Genomic DNA, 16,186 nt, shown 5'->3' on the forward strand with positions numbered 1-16,186 from the left:
ATAGTTCCAGATCACTAAATCGTCCACCAGCGTGGCGGGTTATACATCAAAACCATTTAATTTAGTTCTAGATTGAACCTTAAATCTAGAAGGAGACGCTTGTCTCTTAGTCGTTTATGTATGTTCGACTGACTAAAGCATTAAAAAAATATTACATGCCACAACCGAGAGCCATACCCAGCAGACAATTTTAAATCCTGTCTGAAAGATACGTCAATCGCGATAGGATGCTTAGCGCTGTCTGGCACATTCGTACCTTTCGAGAGTGGGACTGAGTGCGACAGTTCCAACTCATCCTGTTTTTATCCAGACCCACCCGCAACAAAAATACATGCACATTTCACTGGACACGAGTCTACAACAGACGCACCCCCTATATTCTTACAACCATTTTTTATATTAAGCATTAGCGGCGCGCCAAAATGCATAGTAAGACCTCTGTACTGCCGTGATTCCGAGTACTTTAGTCATTGTAGCGTTGGTGGTGGTGGTGGTGGTGGTAATATCTTTTCTCCCCCATTTGATTATCTTCTATATTATTTAGAGCTGCCAATCACGTTGCACTCACTACAGCTGAATTTTGTTTTACTGAAATTCGCACCGAGTGTTCGTCACACCGAAATCATCAGACACCGAGTTCATCAACAGAACGTCGTCGACTGATGGTGGAATTCAAAGAAAAACGAATTCAAAGAAACATACTGTTGCGTCCATGTAGCGGAGTAGCATGCACTGCGATAGGTCTACAGCGAACTTTGCTTTTCCTTCCACACGTCAAGAATCTGCAGAGAGTGAAATTCTTAGTCACGGCTTGGTAACGAGGCGCCTCCTGTGTTACGCATTGCGACCGCGTCAAAAGGCTTCGAAATCATGCGTGCTTGAACTCCTCTCAATATGCAACTCTGAGATCCTAGTGCGCCTCTACGCTGAAGAGCACTTTTTATTACTGTTGTTACGGATTAACAGCTCATAAACTATAAGAAGAGTCCAGACATCACGTTTCGGGTTCTGGTAAGAATAAGCAATTAGGCCGAGCTATTGTCTAAGGCAGCATAATGATACTCACCTGGAACGACATCTGGACCTCCTGCTCTTCCTGAATACGTAGCAACGACTGTTGATGCTGGTCAGAAGACGTGATGGTCGTTACAATCCACTTAGAACAGCCTGTAAAAATGGCACGTACCTTTCCAGACTGTGGTTCTGGCGGAGCATAAGCACAGAGACCTTTCCACTGTTCATTATGTGGCTTATCGACAATCCACCGACGCTGCGTCAACCCACAAGACTACGAATCCTGATAGTAATGACGATGTCAGTTGTATGTAGCGACAGCACTTTAAGCTGAATTCAGTTGTCCACAAAACTCATGTTTGGTGATTCAGAAATACTAAACACTTGGCCGTCTGTTACAAGGTGCTTTTTTCTGTAATTGTCAGTAGCTTGTACGAAACAACACACATGCATAAAAAGGCGATGACCATAAACATGTGAAACCTAGAAAATGGAACGCAGATGTATACCCCAGGAATGGTAGGCACATCTATACAGCGGCATTTCACCACAACACCACCAATCACCCCACCAATGGTCCTCCAGCCTAAAGGCGCCGGTAAAAAGTACGAAGTTTACCTGAACTGACTCGATGATTATCTTCTGCAGCTGACTGATTCCGTTATACGGCAGCCGCGTGAAGGTCCCCTGAAGAATGATAATGACCATGAAGTATGAGCACAATGTGTTGACTGGTGCTGTGGACAGCAGGAAAGAACTGAAGATTGTTACGAAATTAAGCAGATCAACTATGGAGGCATGCGCGAATACGCATTTTTTTTTCTTCGACTACTCCGCCACCAGACTATAATGAGATGAGTGTCCTAGGAAGCAATTAAAAAAATTCAGTAGCATTACCCCTTTCACCGATGCTTCACTAAAGCTAGGAGGCCACTGCACTTGGGCAGGATTACTCGCAGCAGGTAGTCGATCACAAGGCGCTTCACCAGTCAACACATGGCAGTGCCGGATCGCTACCAAACTTAAAAGTAATCGAGTGTTTAACTTGGATTAGTGAGTTTCTGAAAAGAATGACAATATTTGGCGCAATTCGTTTGGGAGGAATCTATACATATACAAAATTAAGGGACGTTATGAAATTTACTTGGATAGTAGTAGTACTCCAGGCAGCGTTGTGACGAAGATGATTAGTAAAATGACATCAAGACGCCGGTGAACTCTTCTGAATTCAAGGATGTGTGGATAGACACTAACGCCGAATTTGATGATGGAAACATTAGAACAAGAAAGCTGAATTTGTCTGTGCACCGGCCGTAGTTGACATGTTATAAGAAACTGTGATACGTGACTGTCAGACATACATTTTCTTTAAGAAGAAAACATTATCCACTCTAGTACAGAAATGCAGTTTTTATATTGATTCGCAGAAAGCAAGGAATAGTTTGGCTTAGTTCTGATCGAACAGGAGAGCGCAGCCTAGCATTTCTTCTTCTTGAAATTCCGGCAACTGGACAACAGTGACGTTTTAGAGGCAAGTTTTCCAAGTTGCCGTTTTGCAAGGTGAACCAGCATTCCACCGACAAACTTTCAGGGGCTGTTCACGGATACCTCAAGAGTATTTTGGGGCCCACGATATCCGGTGATTCGTTCAAGAGTTACTGCATTGTGTTTGGTTTCCTGCCCCAAATTAAGTTTGTATCTGTATTGCATCGAAAATTGTGCACAAATGTCCATTGTATGCACCTGGCGATCGGTCTACCCGACGGAAGGCGATCGGTCTACCCGACGGGAGGCCATAATCACACGACATTGACATTAACATTAACCACTCTACTGGTCGACGTCGGAGCCAACGTCTTGCTCCATTAATAACCGTCCCATCATCCAAGTACTGCTTCACGCGGAGTGCATCCTTCATTGGGCCGAACAGATGGAAGTTGGGAGATCCGCGCTGTACAGTGGATGAAGAAGGACAGTCCTACTAAGATTTGTGAGCTCTTCTCGGGTGCCCAGACTTGTCAGCACTACCAACAGAGGCGTCCAGTTGTGCAGTGAGATGTTTATGATTCGTCGATCACCTCGAATGAGGGTGTCCGCACGTTCCAACATTGCAGGAACGGCAGCTGTAGTCCGGCCGGCACGCGGGAGGTGGAATAGGTTTGCGTGACTTTACTGTGATGATGACAGACGCCCCGCCCAACGACTCACCGTGCTTTCGTTCACTGTGAGGTCTCTCTATAGACACTCTGCAACAGCCTATGAATATTTGTGAAGCTCTGGTTTTCGCCAACAGAAACTCAGTGACAGCTCTCTGTTTAGGACATACTTCCGTAACAGATGCCAACTACCGGAATTTCACAAAAGTATAGGAGCTCAAGCGAGAATATTCCATGACGTCCCACAAAAAATTCTTTATTTTTTCAACCTAAACTGGCCGAGAAAAGAAGTATACCATTACTTATTGACCATCCCTCGTATATAATTACTCTGTAACGAGTAGCTCGAGCTTGTGGGTACAATTACACGAAAATACTCAGGATGTATTCCTGTACAACCTCTGAAAAGTTGTCGGTGGAGCCCTGGTTCACCCTCTATATACAGTTTTCTCAGCCTTCCAGGTTTTTCCTGATGCCATACAAAGAACATTGTTTAGTACTTTAAAGGTCATCACATGAAAGTAGACTGGAATATGCGGCTACAGTAGCGCCCTACACTAACCATCGACTGTGGGCAGAAACACAATACAGTTTCTTATTCAGGGGAGTGTCGCGCAAGTAACGGTGGCCATTGCGCGAGTTAGTTATCGGCGAACAAAAACCTTGAATGTCCTAGTAATATCTATCTAGATATAAGCATGCTCTTTAAGATATATGTATGCCAAATGTTGTCATACTCTTTCAGAAAAGCCTGTGAAGTTCTGCCAATACTGCAAAACAGAGAAAAAATAAACCCACCCTCCTCCTGACAATATTAGGATATGTACAAATGTAATGTGAGATCGATACGTCAAGGGCAAAAATCTACTACCTATCACAAAAGGAAGCTTCTGCGAAGTCTCTCATACTGCTTTGCTTCGTAATTTACCCCACTTGTGCATGGAATGTAGGATATTTGACCCTTGTAAAGTCGTAGGTTCCACTTCCACACACACTTTCCCCAGAAAAATTGAAGTTTTAGGTCACGACGGCGCATTGCTTCACGTGTGGAGGAGAACAGTTGTATGTTCGAGCTCCGTGAAGTTAGTTCCGCTACGCAACTTCCATACAAATTCATCTTCCTCTTACATTTTCCCACTTTAATCCTTTGCTTGATATCGAATCTTTACTGTTTGCAATTAATTTTTAATCCATTTCATTTCTAAAATCAAATTAAAACGTACGTATCGGAAACATAAGAATTCGGATATTTATCTTCACATTCAATTTCAGTTTTCTTCTCGCGAGTGTAGATGGTCAGTAAGAAATCAGTTTCATTTTCGTGGGGGCGAAAGAAACAAACTGAAAAATTTATAGAAAGATTAAAAAAATATGCACAGTAAAGACGTCTAACTTATTATTTTCGGTTCGGCCGTCACTATAGAAGTTCTTATGGTTTGATTAAGACCTTGACTAGGTAACAGAAGAGGGAGTGGTTAACAGATATACTGCTGACGCCGTGGCCGCTCCCCCTTTCTACATTCACTTCGCAATATCATTGTTTTCTTGGATCCCGAAATAACTTCAATTTTTTCGGAAAAATTCGGGGAAGTGGGACCATAGAATTCAAGGGGCCATTTGAGAGTAGTGCGCAGTCAATGCTCTGAAGCGGCCTGTTACCATGATATATATTTGTTAGCATTGCGCAAGTGAAAACGGGAAACTACGAATACAAAATTATCACTTTTCCTACAGCATCAAGTTCTGATAATAAAAAAAATAAAAAACCTCAAGCTACCGACCACTGCCTTTATCGTCTTCATCAGTGTACTGTTTCCGACAAAGACGACAGAGGTAATCACCGAAAGTTAGATAATACATCCAAGAATGCCGTTGCGAAAGACCATGGCAATATTATGAAAATAAGAGCAATGACTTAAAGCGTTAAGCGTGCTCTGGTACGATGTGAACTGATGCGAAAACTGCGTTGAAGATGGGATGGAAAGTGGCTGTTTAAATGTAGAATGAAATATGAATTTTGGCGAAATTTATCCAAAGAAGGGAATAAAAATATCGTGAATGACAATAGCAAAACCGGGTCGTCTGAAGCTACAGTATATACCAGACTTCTTCCGCCCCCTTCCATCGCGCCTAAACAAAAATCGAGACCGCATGATCACTACGAATCTGGAAGCCATTTCTGGTGGCAGCCCCAATGACTCCTCTCCACATTTTTTTATTTTTCTTTCTGCAAATTTTCCTCGTATTATGTATGCTACCCGACAAAACATTTACCAGTGTTTTTCGGTCAGTTTTCACACGCGGACCCATATACGTTTCCACCACGTTAATTGGTACAATCACCACCAATCACCGCACCAATGGCCTTTCATCCGAAAGACGCCGGTAAAAATCAGTAAGTTTACCTGGACTGATTCGATGATAATCTTCTGCAGCCGACTGATTCCGTTATACGGCAGCCGTGAGAACGCCTCCTGAAGAATGACCATGAAGTGTGAAAAACAATGTGTTGACTGGTGCTGTGGGCAGCGGGAAACAACTGCAGATTGTTATGGCATTATGCAGACTGCCTGTGGAGACATGCGCGTACACTGAATTTGCTTGGCTAATCCACCACCAAGACTACAATGTGATACCATCAAGCACAGATAACCTTGAGCAATATTACTCCTGTTACCGATCCATCACTGAAGTTAGATGACCAATGCTCCAGCAAGAGTGCACACATATCAAGTAGCCGATCACTAGGGCGCTACACCAGTTAAAACATGGCAGTGCCAGATCGCTACTGTTCTAGATTAGTCGAGTATTGGAGTAATCGCTGTAACATCCTGAAAAATGAATCAATGAGTATGCAAGAAAACTAAATTTATTTACCTGATGAAGTCAATTTTTATAGTCCAGAGTGGGCCTGGTGCAGTGGAACAATATTCTAAAGATTTTTTTCATCTCCTTAGTATCTCCTTGCCAATACATTTAGATCAGAAACATGAAATCGTGAAAGGTAAGTAAATTACTAACAAACAGTTCTCCTCTCAGGTCAATGTTAAATAAACTCTCAAGCTTTCGCCTGTTGCCTCCTCTGTCTTCGTCGGTTACTTGGTGCTTAAGATGACTAGGAGGGCTTTTGTGAAATCTGGAGACTATATATAGTAGCTTCATCCGTGGACGCCGTTTTGGCAGGCAAATGCTGTATAAAAAAACAAGCTTGTTTCCTGCAGTGACACGCTGGAAGCATATGAGGGAGAGACGTGCGTTGATTTATGATAGCGAAAACTGGTTAAATTTGGAATGAATTACGCGAAATCTGCCCGACCAATAGAATAAAAGTATCTGTAACCACATATAATTATTTTTAAATTGTTGCTTTCCTTGGCTCTATTAATGAAATCAACCGCTCTCTTTCCAAAATAAATACATAAATAAATGAAAATAAAAATGAAAACCACCGCCTTAAAAAAGGACAGTTGCATGGACGCTTGAATCGTTGGGAATATTAAAGCCGTTTCTAGAGACTACTCCTTTACGCTGCTTTAAGCGACACTATTTGCTGGAGACGCAAAACTTAACAAACATCAGACATAGACCTTTGATTGGACGAGGTCGAGCGCCTACCCGTGAACGTTTCCGCCCTGTTAATTGGAATAATCACGTGAACTGTCTTCAGATGACCTTCTCCTAAATCTGTCAGTCTATTCGTAATTGAGCAGCTTACTCAGACGGCGGAAGCGTAATTATTATAGGAAGTTTCGACCCTGGATGGTGTGAAAGTAATTTGGCATCCTGTACCTCAGTATATTGTTTTACAAGCGGTTTTAATTTCCAGGGCCAGGATGTTAGGCGGAGAGAGCGATTACAGTAATTCTAATTCTTCTTCTAACGTTTAGGTAGATAGCTGTAAACACATGAAAATCCCCTTCCATTCTATACTTCACAATGTGAAGTCCAAATTACGTGTCTGTGGCACGAGATGGCATACGCTGGAACGATTGCGAGCAAATTCTGACAAATCAATGAGTGCAGTTATTTCTTACGAAACAATTTACTAAGCATTCGTCGAACTGAAATTAAAGCGGTCTGCGGAACAAAGTGGTAACCCTCATTTTAATAAGGATTAGACGGATCACGCCCGCTTTTGCTGTATACTAAATAAACTGTTTTATACGTTTATCTTTAAATTTAATCAAACACACAACATGCAGGAACTCAAAATATGATACTGTGTGTCAGTCTTTCTTCTGGGGATCCCTTTCAGTTAGTCGTAGGTCTTTGGCGTCCTCAAAAGATATAATAATATGGTGACCTCTACAAACATGGTTTGCTCGGTGCTGAAGACCGTGCTACATTTTTCCGCACTAAGGAAACCTGTATGGGTTTTAAGACACCAGTCACATTTAAATATTCACTGAAGCTGAGCAACACACAGTCCGCAAATGTGGATCCAAGTACCGAATAAAGGAGCAATCGACCGGCACACAGCTGAGTTTTTTTATGTTGTTATTAAGCTAATAATGGACGAGCTTCCATGTTCTCACGAAACAATATTCTGAAAATATGACTAACAGACACATAGAACAAAGATTTCTTGGTACCAAGTCATGACGGATCCAATAGAAATGTTAACGATTATCTAAGGGAAAAAATTATTAGTAGGAGGAGAAGAAACCTCTTGCACAGAAAAATAATAGGATGAAGAGGAAGCTATAACCCAAATAATTGTCTCACTTTGTCATGTTCTTAGTATGGGATTGAGTGTCAGTTATTTCTGGACACAAAGGGTTCCGCTATGACTTCTATTTTCCACGCAGTTTAACTTCTCACGGATTCAAGTCGGGAGTTCTATCTCGTATCTGTTATTATACAAGGAAAACTACAAGGGTTGGACAAAAATATCGAAACACCGCGACAAATGCACACTTGAACATATATGCAGATGCTAACCATGCCTGCAGGTTGCGCTGTTCTATTTGATCATGAACGTCGCCTATGCAATATCCTCAATACGTTGGAAGTGTCAGACTTGGTGAGAACAATGTTTTGCGTAGTCGCGAGTGCATTACGTCGGTACCAAGCGAATTCTAACGTAGTTGGCATGATGGGTGTTTCCGTAAACAAGTTAGCAGAAGTGTGCGGTGTTTCAAGCACCACCATATCGACGATTTATACCGTACACAAGGAAAGAGGAAAACATTACCAGCTATGCCACAACGCGAACAACAGTGTGTGTTGAGTGATCTTGACAGACAATCATGGAAGAGGTTTGTGACGAAAAATAGGGGACGACAGCTGCAAATATCATTGCAGAACTTAATATCGTATTCGCGAACCCTTACAACACCCCAAAACACGATTTGAGCTCTATAACGTGGGAACTACAAGGCGAGCTGGAACTCCACAGCACGCATCAGTGATGCAAACACCCATAACAGCAAAATATGTTGACGAAGCAATAAAACCTGGACAATGGAGTAATGGAAGAATGTCATTTCGCCGGATGAATCCTACGAGTGAAACATGGCGGGGATTAGGTGGTGATCTGGGCAGCCATATCGTTGTACTCCATGGTTACTCTACGAGGTCGCCTTCCAGTCAACAATTATGTGGCCACTTTGGCTGATTAGGTCCATCCCATGGCATAATGTTTGTTTCCCAATGGTGACGTCGCGTTCCAGGACGACAGGGTCCCTATTCACATAGCTCGCAGTGTCCAGGACTGGTTTTGTGACCACTAGATGAAGCGTCTCATCTCCCATGGCCACAGCAGTCACCAGATCTCAGCCACTGTGGTCTACTTTTGAGAGAAGGGCGCGTGATCAGTATCCACCTACATCATCATTACCTGAACTTGCCACTATTTTTGCAGGAAGAATTGTGTAAAATCCCACTGAAAACCATACAGGACCTGTATTTATCCATTCCGACCCGACTGAAAGCTGTTTTGAATGCCAACGGGTTTCTTACACCATATTAGGCATGGTAAAGTGTGTGCGGTGTTTCCATACTTTCGTCTACTATCTTTGTAGTCCCGACCGTAGCAGGAACTAACTAGATTACGAGACTAGAAATAGCCGCGTCCCAAGTGAAAGTATTGTGTGGTGTTACTTCCACGTATGTGTAGGAACGTGGTCGTAGTAAATGTGTTTACAGCCATTCATGTCTATTTAAAGACCATTAAATTAATAGATTATGGGAAGGAGATAACTGCGATACTGGCAGCAGATAAGACAAGATTAGTAGAGGCAGGTCGATGGCGTGTAAAATATGGTATAAAGCAATAGCAAAAGGATTAGGGTTCAAGAATTTACCGCGGAGTAGTAGAATGTTCACAATATGTTTTCTATAATCCACATGTGTCAGGCGTGAAGATTGTGTTTCATTGCATTTCCGTGGCCACGCTGCAAGGAAGAAAGAAGAAGAAACGAGTAATGAGAGTGAACACCACAGCCATGTGCAATAAGTAGTGTACATTAAAATGCACACTTTACGTAACTGTGTGTGAAAATACACGAACCAATCACAGGTAACAAAATTTGATGATCTGAATAGTGATTCGTTGCTGCAAATTCTCTTTCAGTAACTAACAGGTTAGGTTAAGTGTCTTTGAGAAATAAGAGCATATGTAGGAAGGATTTCGAACGAATGTTTACAAGCTTCATTTCTGAAAGTAGAGAGGACACGGAATTTTTCCTCGGACCGCTAGCGCGTCCTGCGTAACTATTACGACACAGCCGTCACCGTATTGCTTCGAGAGACGCACATGCGCACAGCGAGACAGCCGGTGTTTACAAACGGTTGTGCGTGTGGCGGTCACCGCTCACGTCCCCCCACCCTGTCCCTCGCCGAGGCTAGGCGTCCCTGGCAGACAGTACGTGTTTACGCCGTCGCCGCTGGTAGGCCAACAGTGGCGCCGCCTGCGCTTGTCTTGCCTCCAACGCTAATTTCTGCATTCTTAAATTTGTAAGGAGTTGTTCGTTCCACCCGTTTTCTTGCGTACAGACTTCGAATACGATTAAATGGAACGAAACGCGTCTTGGATGAGAAACTGTCCTCATGAACAACACTAAAGCAGGGTGATTAGGTAAACGCGATACAAAAGTCTTTATGCAGCTCAGCTGATGCATAAGTTATCACTTTCTCTTAACCTTTTTGCCCTTTTACAGTTATTAACGACATTCGTCGAGTCTAGAAAAGAGCTCAATAAGGAAGATAATACTAAGGTGAAACTTCTCTGAAAACTGGTGGGGAATGATTTGTATTGTGGCGCTGCACACAACCTCATCGTTGTCGGACGTCACAATACTGTGCACCATCCTCAAGTTGTAAACGACCTTTTCCAGATTTACGACACAAATTCACGGCCGAGGCATTCGAAGGGGGCACACTACACGAAAAAGTCTACCAAAATCTGAAACACACTGCTCTGCCTTGAAACTGTAATTGGTTTTATGGTTGTAAAGCTCTTTAAGTGAACATCTGATTACATCTCATTGATGATTAAGGGAACCTACGAAGGTATATCTCAAGATCAACTCTAGACCACCGTGCCGTGGAACTACTTGCGCCAATCAGGCAACATTATTGACTGATCGCTTTATAGGTAAAAAATATAGATCAGCTACTTATCAAAGAACATTGTATGCAGCGCCGTGAGTAAAAGACTAACTTCTCGACTAAATAAGTTAAAATGGTAATTTAGTCATTTTCAAAGTTATATGAAAATAAAAATGTTATAGATCACGGTTCCGCTGCGTGGAGTGAAAATACAAGCAATTTGCGAGGGGTTACTGTTATAGACGCTCCCCAGACCACACCGCGTTACGAAAGATACAAATTTATGCAGTATGTCATTCTGTTATTTTTTGTCCCGAAGAAATTTCATGCTTTTTTTTTAATAAGATAACACACGAAAGTGCCCAATTGGTTGGCTCTGTGTGAGGGCCGGATAATCGTATATTTGGCTTTGTAATTGTCAATCTCTATTAACTTCCCTGACGACGAAAGCTTATCAGTCTCTCCGCTTTTTTTATGCTACCATAAAGTCAAAACATCAACATTCAATTCACTGCTATCTTAAACGTATCCACCACATTTGCAGACAGGCACGCCGTCAGTGTCATGTTTTATCTATTAATCTGAGCAGGCGCGCATGATGTGGGCAGTGAAAATGGACAACGTGGGAAGTGAAAATACAACTACGAAGTTACCTTACGTAGCACGGTACGCGAGTATGACAAGAACAAAACCGCTGCAATAAGGTAAGGTCACACCTTCCTGCATATTCTAGGAGTATTTGCTGTGTGTTGCGTATCTGTTGATCCGCACTTTACTTTCAGTTGGCTGTGAATATAAGTGATGGCGTCATTAACTGGCGTTTTCTATTCCTCTCTCCTTCATTACCGAAGTTTTTCCTGTAACATGCGTTCAACTAATCTGCATGCATTTTAACTACTGTAGTTAAATCATTTTCAAATTTATCCTTGCATATTAATAATGTAATGATATCTTAGTCATTTATACACAAAATTAGATGCCTATACTAAATAATTAACTTTTTTAGGGTTTCCTACCTCAATCTGTTAAAACGGAACATTTACATGATCTCTGTTGTCCGTCCATCCGACTGTCAAGAAGTCTTTTTCTAAAGGACGGGAAGCCATATCAAGCTGAAACTTACATCACATGCTAAGGTCTACGGCCCCTTCACTGAAGAATTAAAGCTCCTATGTCACAAATTTTGATATTAGCATACTAATTCATCAAAACCTATAGGGTACGTCCCGTGGTCCTGATTCACAAATTTTTTAGCAAAAAATAGAAGTAAAGAGGAAAAGTCCGAAAATTGTCAAATTATAATTATCAGGTGTACCGGTATGAAATGAGCGTTAAGATACAATTGTGTCGATAGGCAACATTTGTTGTGAACGAGCCTTACTTTTTTTTGTTTGGTTGGTATGACATCTGTCATAGATCTTTAGTATACATCAAGTCATGGAACAAACAACATCATATGTTTTCACCGTGTTAACAATGTTGAATTTTGGACCAGAAAGTGATGATTTGCGGAAAGCATTACGTTTTTGTTTTCATTTGAAAAAAGTGCTGCAGAGTCGCATCGAATGCTTGTCGAGGCATATGGTGATCATGCTCTATCAGAAGCAACATGCAAAAGATGTTTTCAACGGTTCAGAAATAATGATTTTGATGTAAGAAATGAAGAACGTGGAAGACCACCAAAAAAGTTCGAAGACGCCAAATTGCAAGCAATATTGGATGAAGATGATACTTTGAGTCAGAAGCAAATGGCAGCAATGCTAAATGTTGCACAACAAACAATTTCTGACCGTTTGAAAGCTACGGGCAAAATCCAAAAGTGTGGAAAATGGGTGCCACATGAATTGAATGAAAGAACAGATGGAAAACCGAAAAACCATTTGTCAAATTTTTCTTCAAAGACATGAAAGAAAATAAATTTTGCATCGAATTGTTACTGGCGATGAAAAATGAATTTATTTTAAGAATCCTAAGCGGGAAAAATCATGGGTTAATCTGGACAACCATCAACATCGACTGCAAAACCAGATCGATTCGGCAAGAAGACAATGCTCTGTGTTTGGTGGGATCAGAAAGGTGTGGTGTATCATGAGCTTCTAAAACCCGGTGAAACTGTGAATACTAATCGCTACAGACAACAAATGATGAATATGAACTATGCATTGATCGAAAAAAGATCAGTATGGGCCAGACGACATGGCAAAGTAATTTATTACACGACAATGCATCTGCACACAAAGCAAAACTGGTTCAGGATACAATCAAAACACTTGGCCGGAACTGCTACCCCACCCGCCGTATTCAGCAGGCTTGGCTGAGGAACACTTCGATTCGTAAGAAGACGTCGAAAATTGGGTGTCTGATTGGTTTGCTTCAAAAGACTAACATTTCTATTGGCGTGGTGTCTACAAATGGTTCAAATGGCTCTGAGCACTAAGGGACTCAACTGCTGTGGTCATAAGTCCCCTAGAACTTAGAACTACTTAAACCTAACTAACCTAAGGACATCACACACATCCATGCCCGAGGCAGGATTCGAACCTGCGACCGTAGCGGTCGCGCGGTTCCAGACTGTAGCGTCCAGAACCGCTAGGTCACTCCGGCCGGCGTGGTGTCTACAAATTGCCAGAAAGGTGGTCGAAATGTATAGAAAGCAATGGTCAGTACTTTGAATAAAATGTTTTTACTTTTCAATTCAAAATTAGTGTTCCATTTTCACAAAAAAAACGCTCATTTCATACCGGTACACCTGGTACAGAAAACGTTTTATTTCGTTAACCGGTATCGTCAGCTAGCTACCGGACCTACTGAAGACCGCATCGAATGGTAAGAACTACATAAAACGTCATGTCTTGCAGTTCACCTAGGCTAGGTATTCTTCCAATGTAGCGCTTGCACGTGCAACGGGATTCGCGAACGTTCCCCAAGGCGCAGCACAAAGCTGTAGTTACTGCCGATATGTTCATTTTACGGCCGCTTACATGACGAACAGCGCTGACTGTACCAAAACTAGCGCCGCAAGATTCGTTTCAAAAGCAGGAAATCCTGCAGTAAACAAACACATGAAAAAAGTTACAGAAAACGTAAGTCGATTATTGAACCCATAACAGTAAAAAAAAATAATTAAATACGTTGTCACAAGCTTATGTAAACAACAAAGATCATGGACATACCGACAGCGTAAGATACTGCCCGTTTCTGTTCCACGTGTGAATTAATTATATCCATATGTTAGAGCGAAGAAATAAAATAACCGCTATCTCATTTTGGAGTTTTGAGTCGTTTTAAATCTTGGCATCCGGTCATTAGTAGAAGTATGCAACGCTAACACTGATAACACAAACGGCTGACTAGGGTAAAATACATCTGAGAACTTCTGCTTCAGACGCTTGCGTAGTCCTAGGCTTCGACGGAGCTATATTTGTGAAGATAAATACACAGTACTTAACTTGCACGAGAAAATGGAACTGAGCGCCGAGTTTCAAGTTCTGATGCACAGCAACTTTCATTCCGGGCCCGCACGGCGGCTAAATGAACTTCATTGACCTAATAAAAGCCGGACAACTTTGTGCATCACCAGTGCGGTCTCTTTCGTAATTCCAATAATTGCCGCAGAGGCTTTGAAAGTTAATACGTGGACCGTCACTTCTCATGCAAAACCGAACAGAAACCGCAGTCCCACTGAAGAAGAACTGTGTGATTAACCCCTTGTCGTACTATTGAGATCGACGAAATCGGTGCGATTGGAGACGGCGCTTGCTAAATGAGCCAGCGTGATGAACGAAACAATTGCTATGCAAGCCGACATGCGGATACCTGTTGCGTATCTACAGGTTTGTTCTGTGTGGTATTGTTCTTGTAGAAGTTAATGCTAATGTAATTCTTTTTTATTCATTCTTTTTCATTAATACTTCAAAATATACATTTTTACATACACGCAATACTTTAATCGAAATTATGGTCTTTCTGCGCGTCTTCAGATGTGAATACTTCAGAAGGAATGTAATAACACGTAGATGTAACATGTAATAACGTAGATATTGTTAACAAAAAAAGATAATTACAAGAAGAAATGCTCCCCTTGAACGAATTTCTAATAGCAAAATACCTGCAATATTGCGCTTGGAGTCTAACAGGTGTTTTACCTAGTGTTTTTCGTACACTGTCAATTGGACATTTTTTAACATTATCTCTGCTACATTCATTCGATAAGTAATCTATCTTTCCTTAGTCCGAACGTGTATTAGTTTTTGGAAGATGTACGTATTGAATAGTGCCATATCCGACAAAAAGTTTGGCCTCACTTTCGTTCCCACGAGTGTGACTCGTGATGTTTATGTTTGGTCGGCATTTGCTTTCACGAATCTGACTCGTCAAAGTACTGCAAGGGATTAACATTCTCAGGCTAGAGAGCATCATTTCACTGTTTCGAAAGCTAGCGGAAATTTTGCCTACATATGAACCACTACTGATGAAAAATAAAGTGGAGTAACAGCCCAATGGAAGAGGACTGGGGCCACCTGATCCTAAATCAGTGCAACTATAACCAGTGAATAGTCAGCCCAACTTCACTTCTTCTGTAATGAATCTCTCATTCTGCAGGAGACTGGGCACTGGTTTGAAACTTGTAGGAAGGTTCAATGTGTGAGCAGGACCAAAAATCGTAACTGGGATACTGCCTTTCGCGGTCTGCACTCTTACCGACGTGAGAGCTAGGCTTAGGACCCGCCTTCACAGCTTCACTTCATCCACTACCTCTCGCTTGCTTCATAACTTCACAAAAGTTGTTCTGCACACGTCGCTGGATTAGCACTCCTGGAAAGAAAGCGTATTGCGGGACAAATAGCTTATTAACTGCACTGGGGTGTGCACGGTCTTTAAGCATCCAGCAGATATCCAGGACTGCTACTGTGAAGTTCGAAAAATAGGAGAAAAGTACTGACATAAATGAAGCCTGGGCAACTCCATGTGTAACAACACTGTGTAGCGGGGCTTCGAATTTCGCCGCGCTACACTCGTTCCCCCAGATAAAAAATATCCCGTCGCAGCGGTATGAGCGCTCGTCGGCAGAGAAAATACCAAAATTGTAACTTTTTTTATTTTCTATCCATTTCAATTGTCTCTTGATAGCCGAAGCTTAAGGCAGGCGTGATCTGATGCTGACGTAAAAACTTAAAGGCTAATCTTGATCTGATTGTAATGTGTAGACATTGTGGAAGTTGTTAAGAAATTCGGTGGATGGAAGTAGCAAAGTGAATTAAATTGCATACAGTATCAAGTTGATTTTAATTGGTATCAATTAGTGATTCCTGGACTATTGCAAGATTTCGGAGCAGATTTTTCACGCTGAAATGAAGGAGATTTTTGAAGACCTGGACGCCGCCCGAAAGAAGATAAGTTAACCTGGTAAAGGATGATTTATCTACGCCACTTCCCCATAACAGTTACATTTTGTTATTCTCCGT

At 41.8% G+C, this 16,186-nt stretch overlaps 1 protein-coding gene across 10 annotated transcripts in view; it reads right to left on the reverse strand.

Annotated features, from left to right (window-relative positions):
- LOC126236693 (oxidation resistance protein 1) overlaps positions 1-16,186 on the reverse strand; it is a 785,360-nt gene that overhangs the window by 125,899 nt on the left and 643,275 nt on the right. The window contains exon 17 of one of the 10 annotated variants that reach the window (XM_049946188.1): positions 5,576-5,644. The exons of the other annotated variants lie outside the window; for them this stretch is intronic. Within the exon in view, the coding sequence (XP_049802145.1) occupies positions 5,576-5,644 (69 nt within the window). The remainder of the gene's footprint in view (positions 1-5,575; positions 5,645-16,186) is intronic. 10 annotated transcript variants of the gene reach the window in all.

This window comes from Schistocerca nitens, chromosome 2 (genome assembly GCF_023898315.1).
Source record: "Schistocerca nitens isolate TAMUIC-IGC-003100 chromosome 2, iqSchNite1.1, whole genome shotgun sequence".
Taxonomy (NCBI): domain Eukaryota; kingdom Metazoa; phylum Arthropoda; class Insecta; order Orthoptera; family Acrididae; genus Schistocerca; species Schistocerca nitens.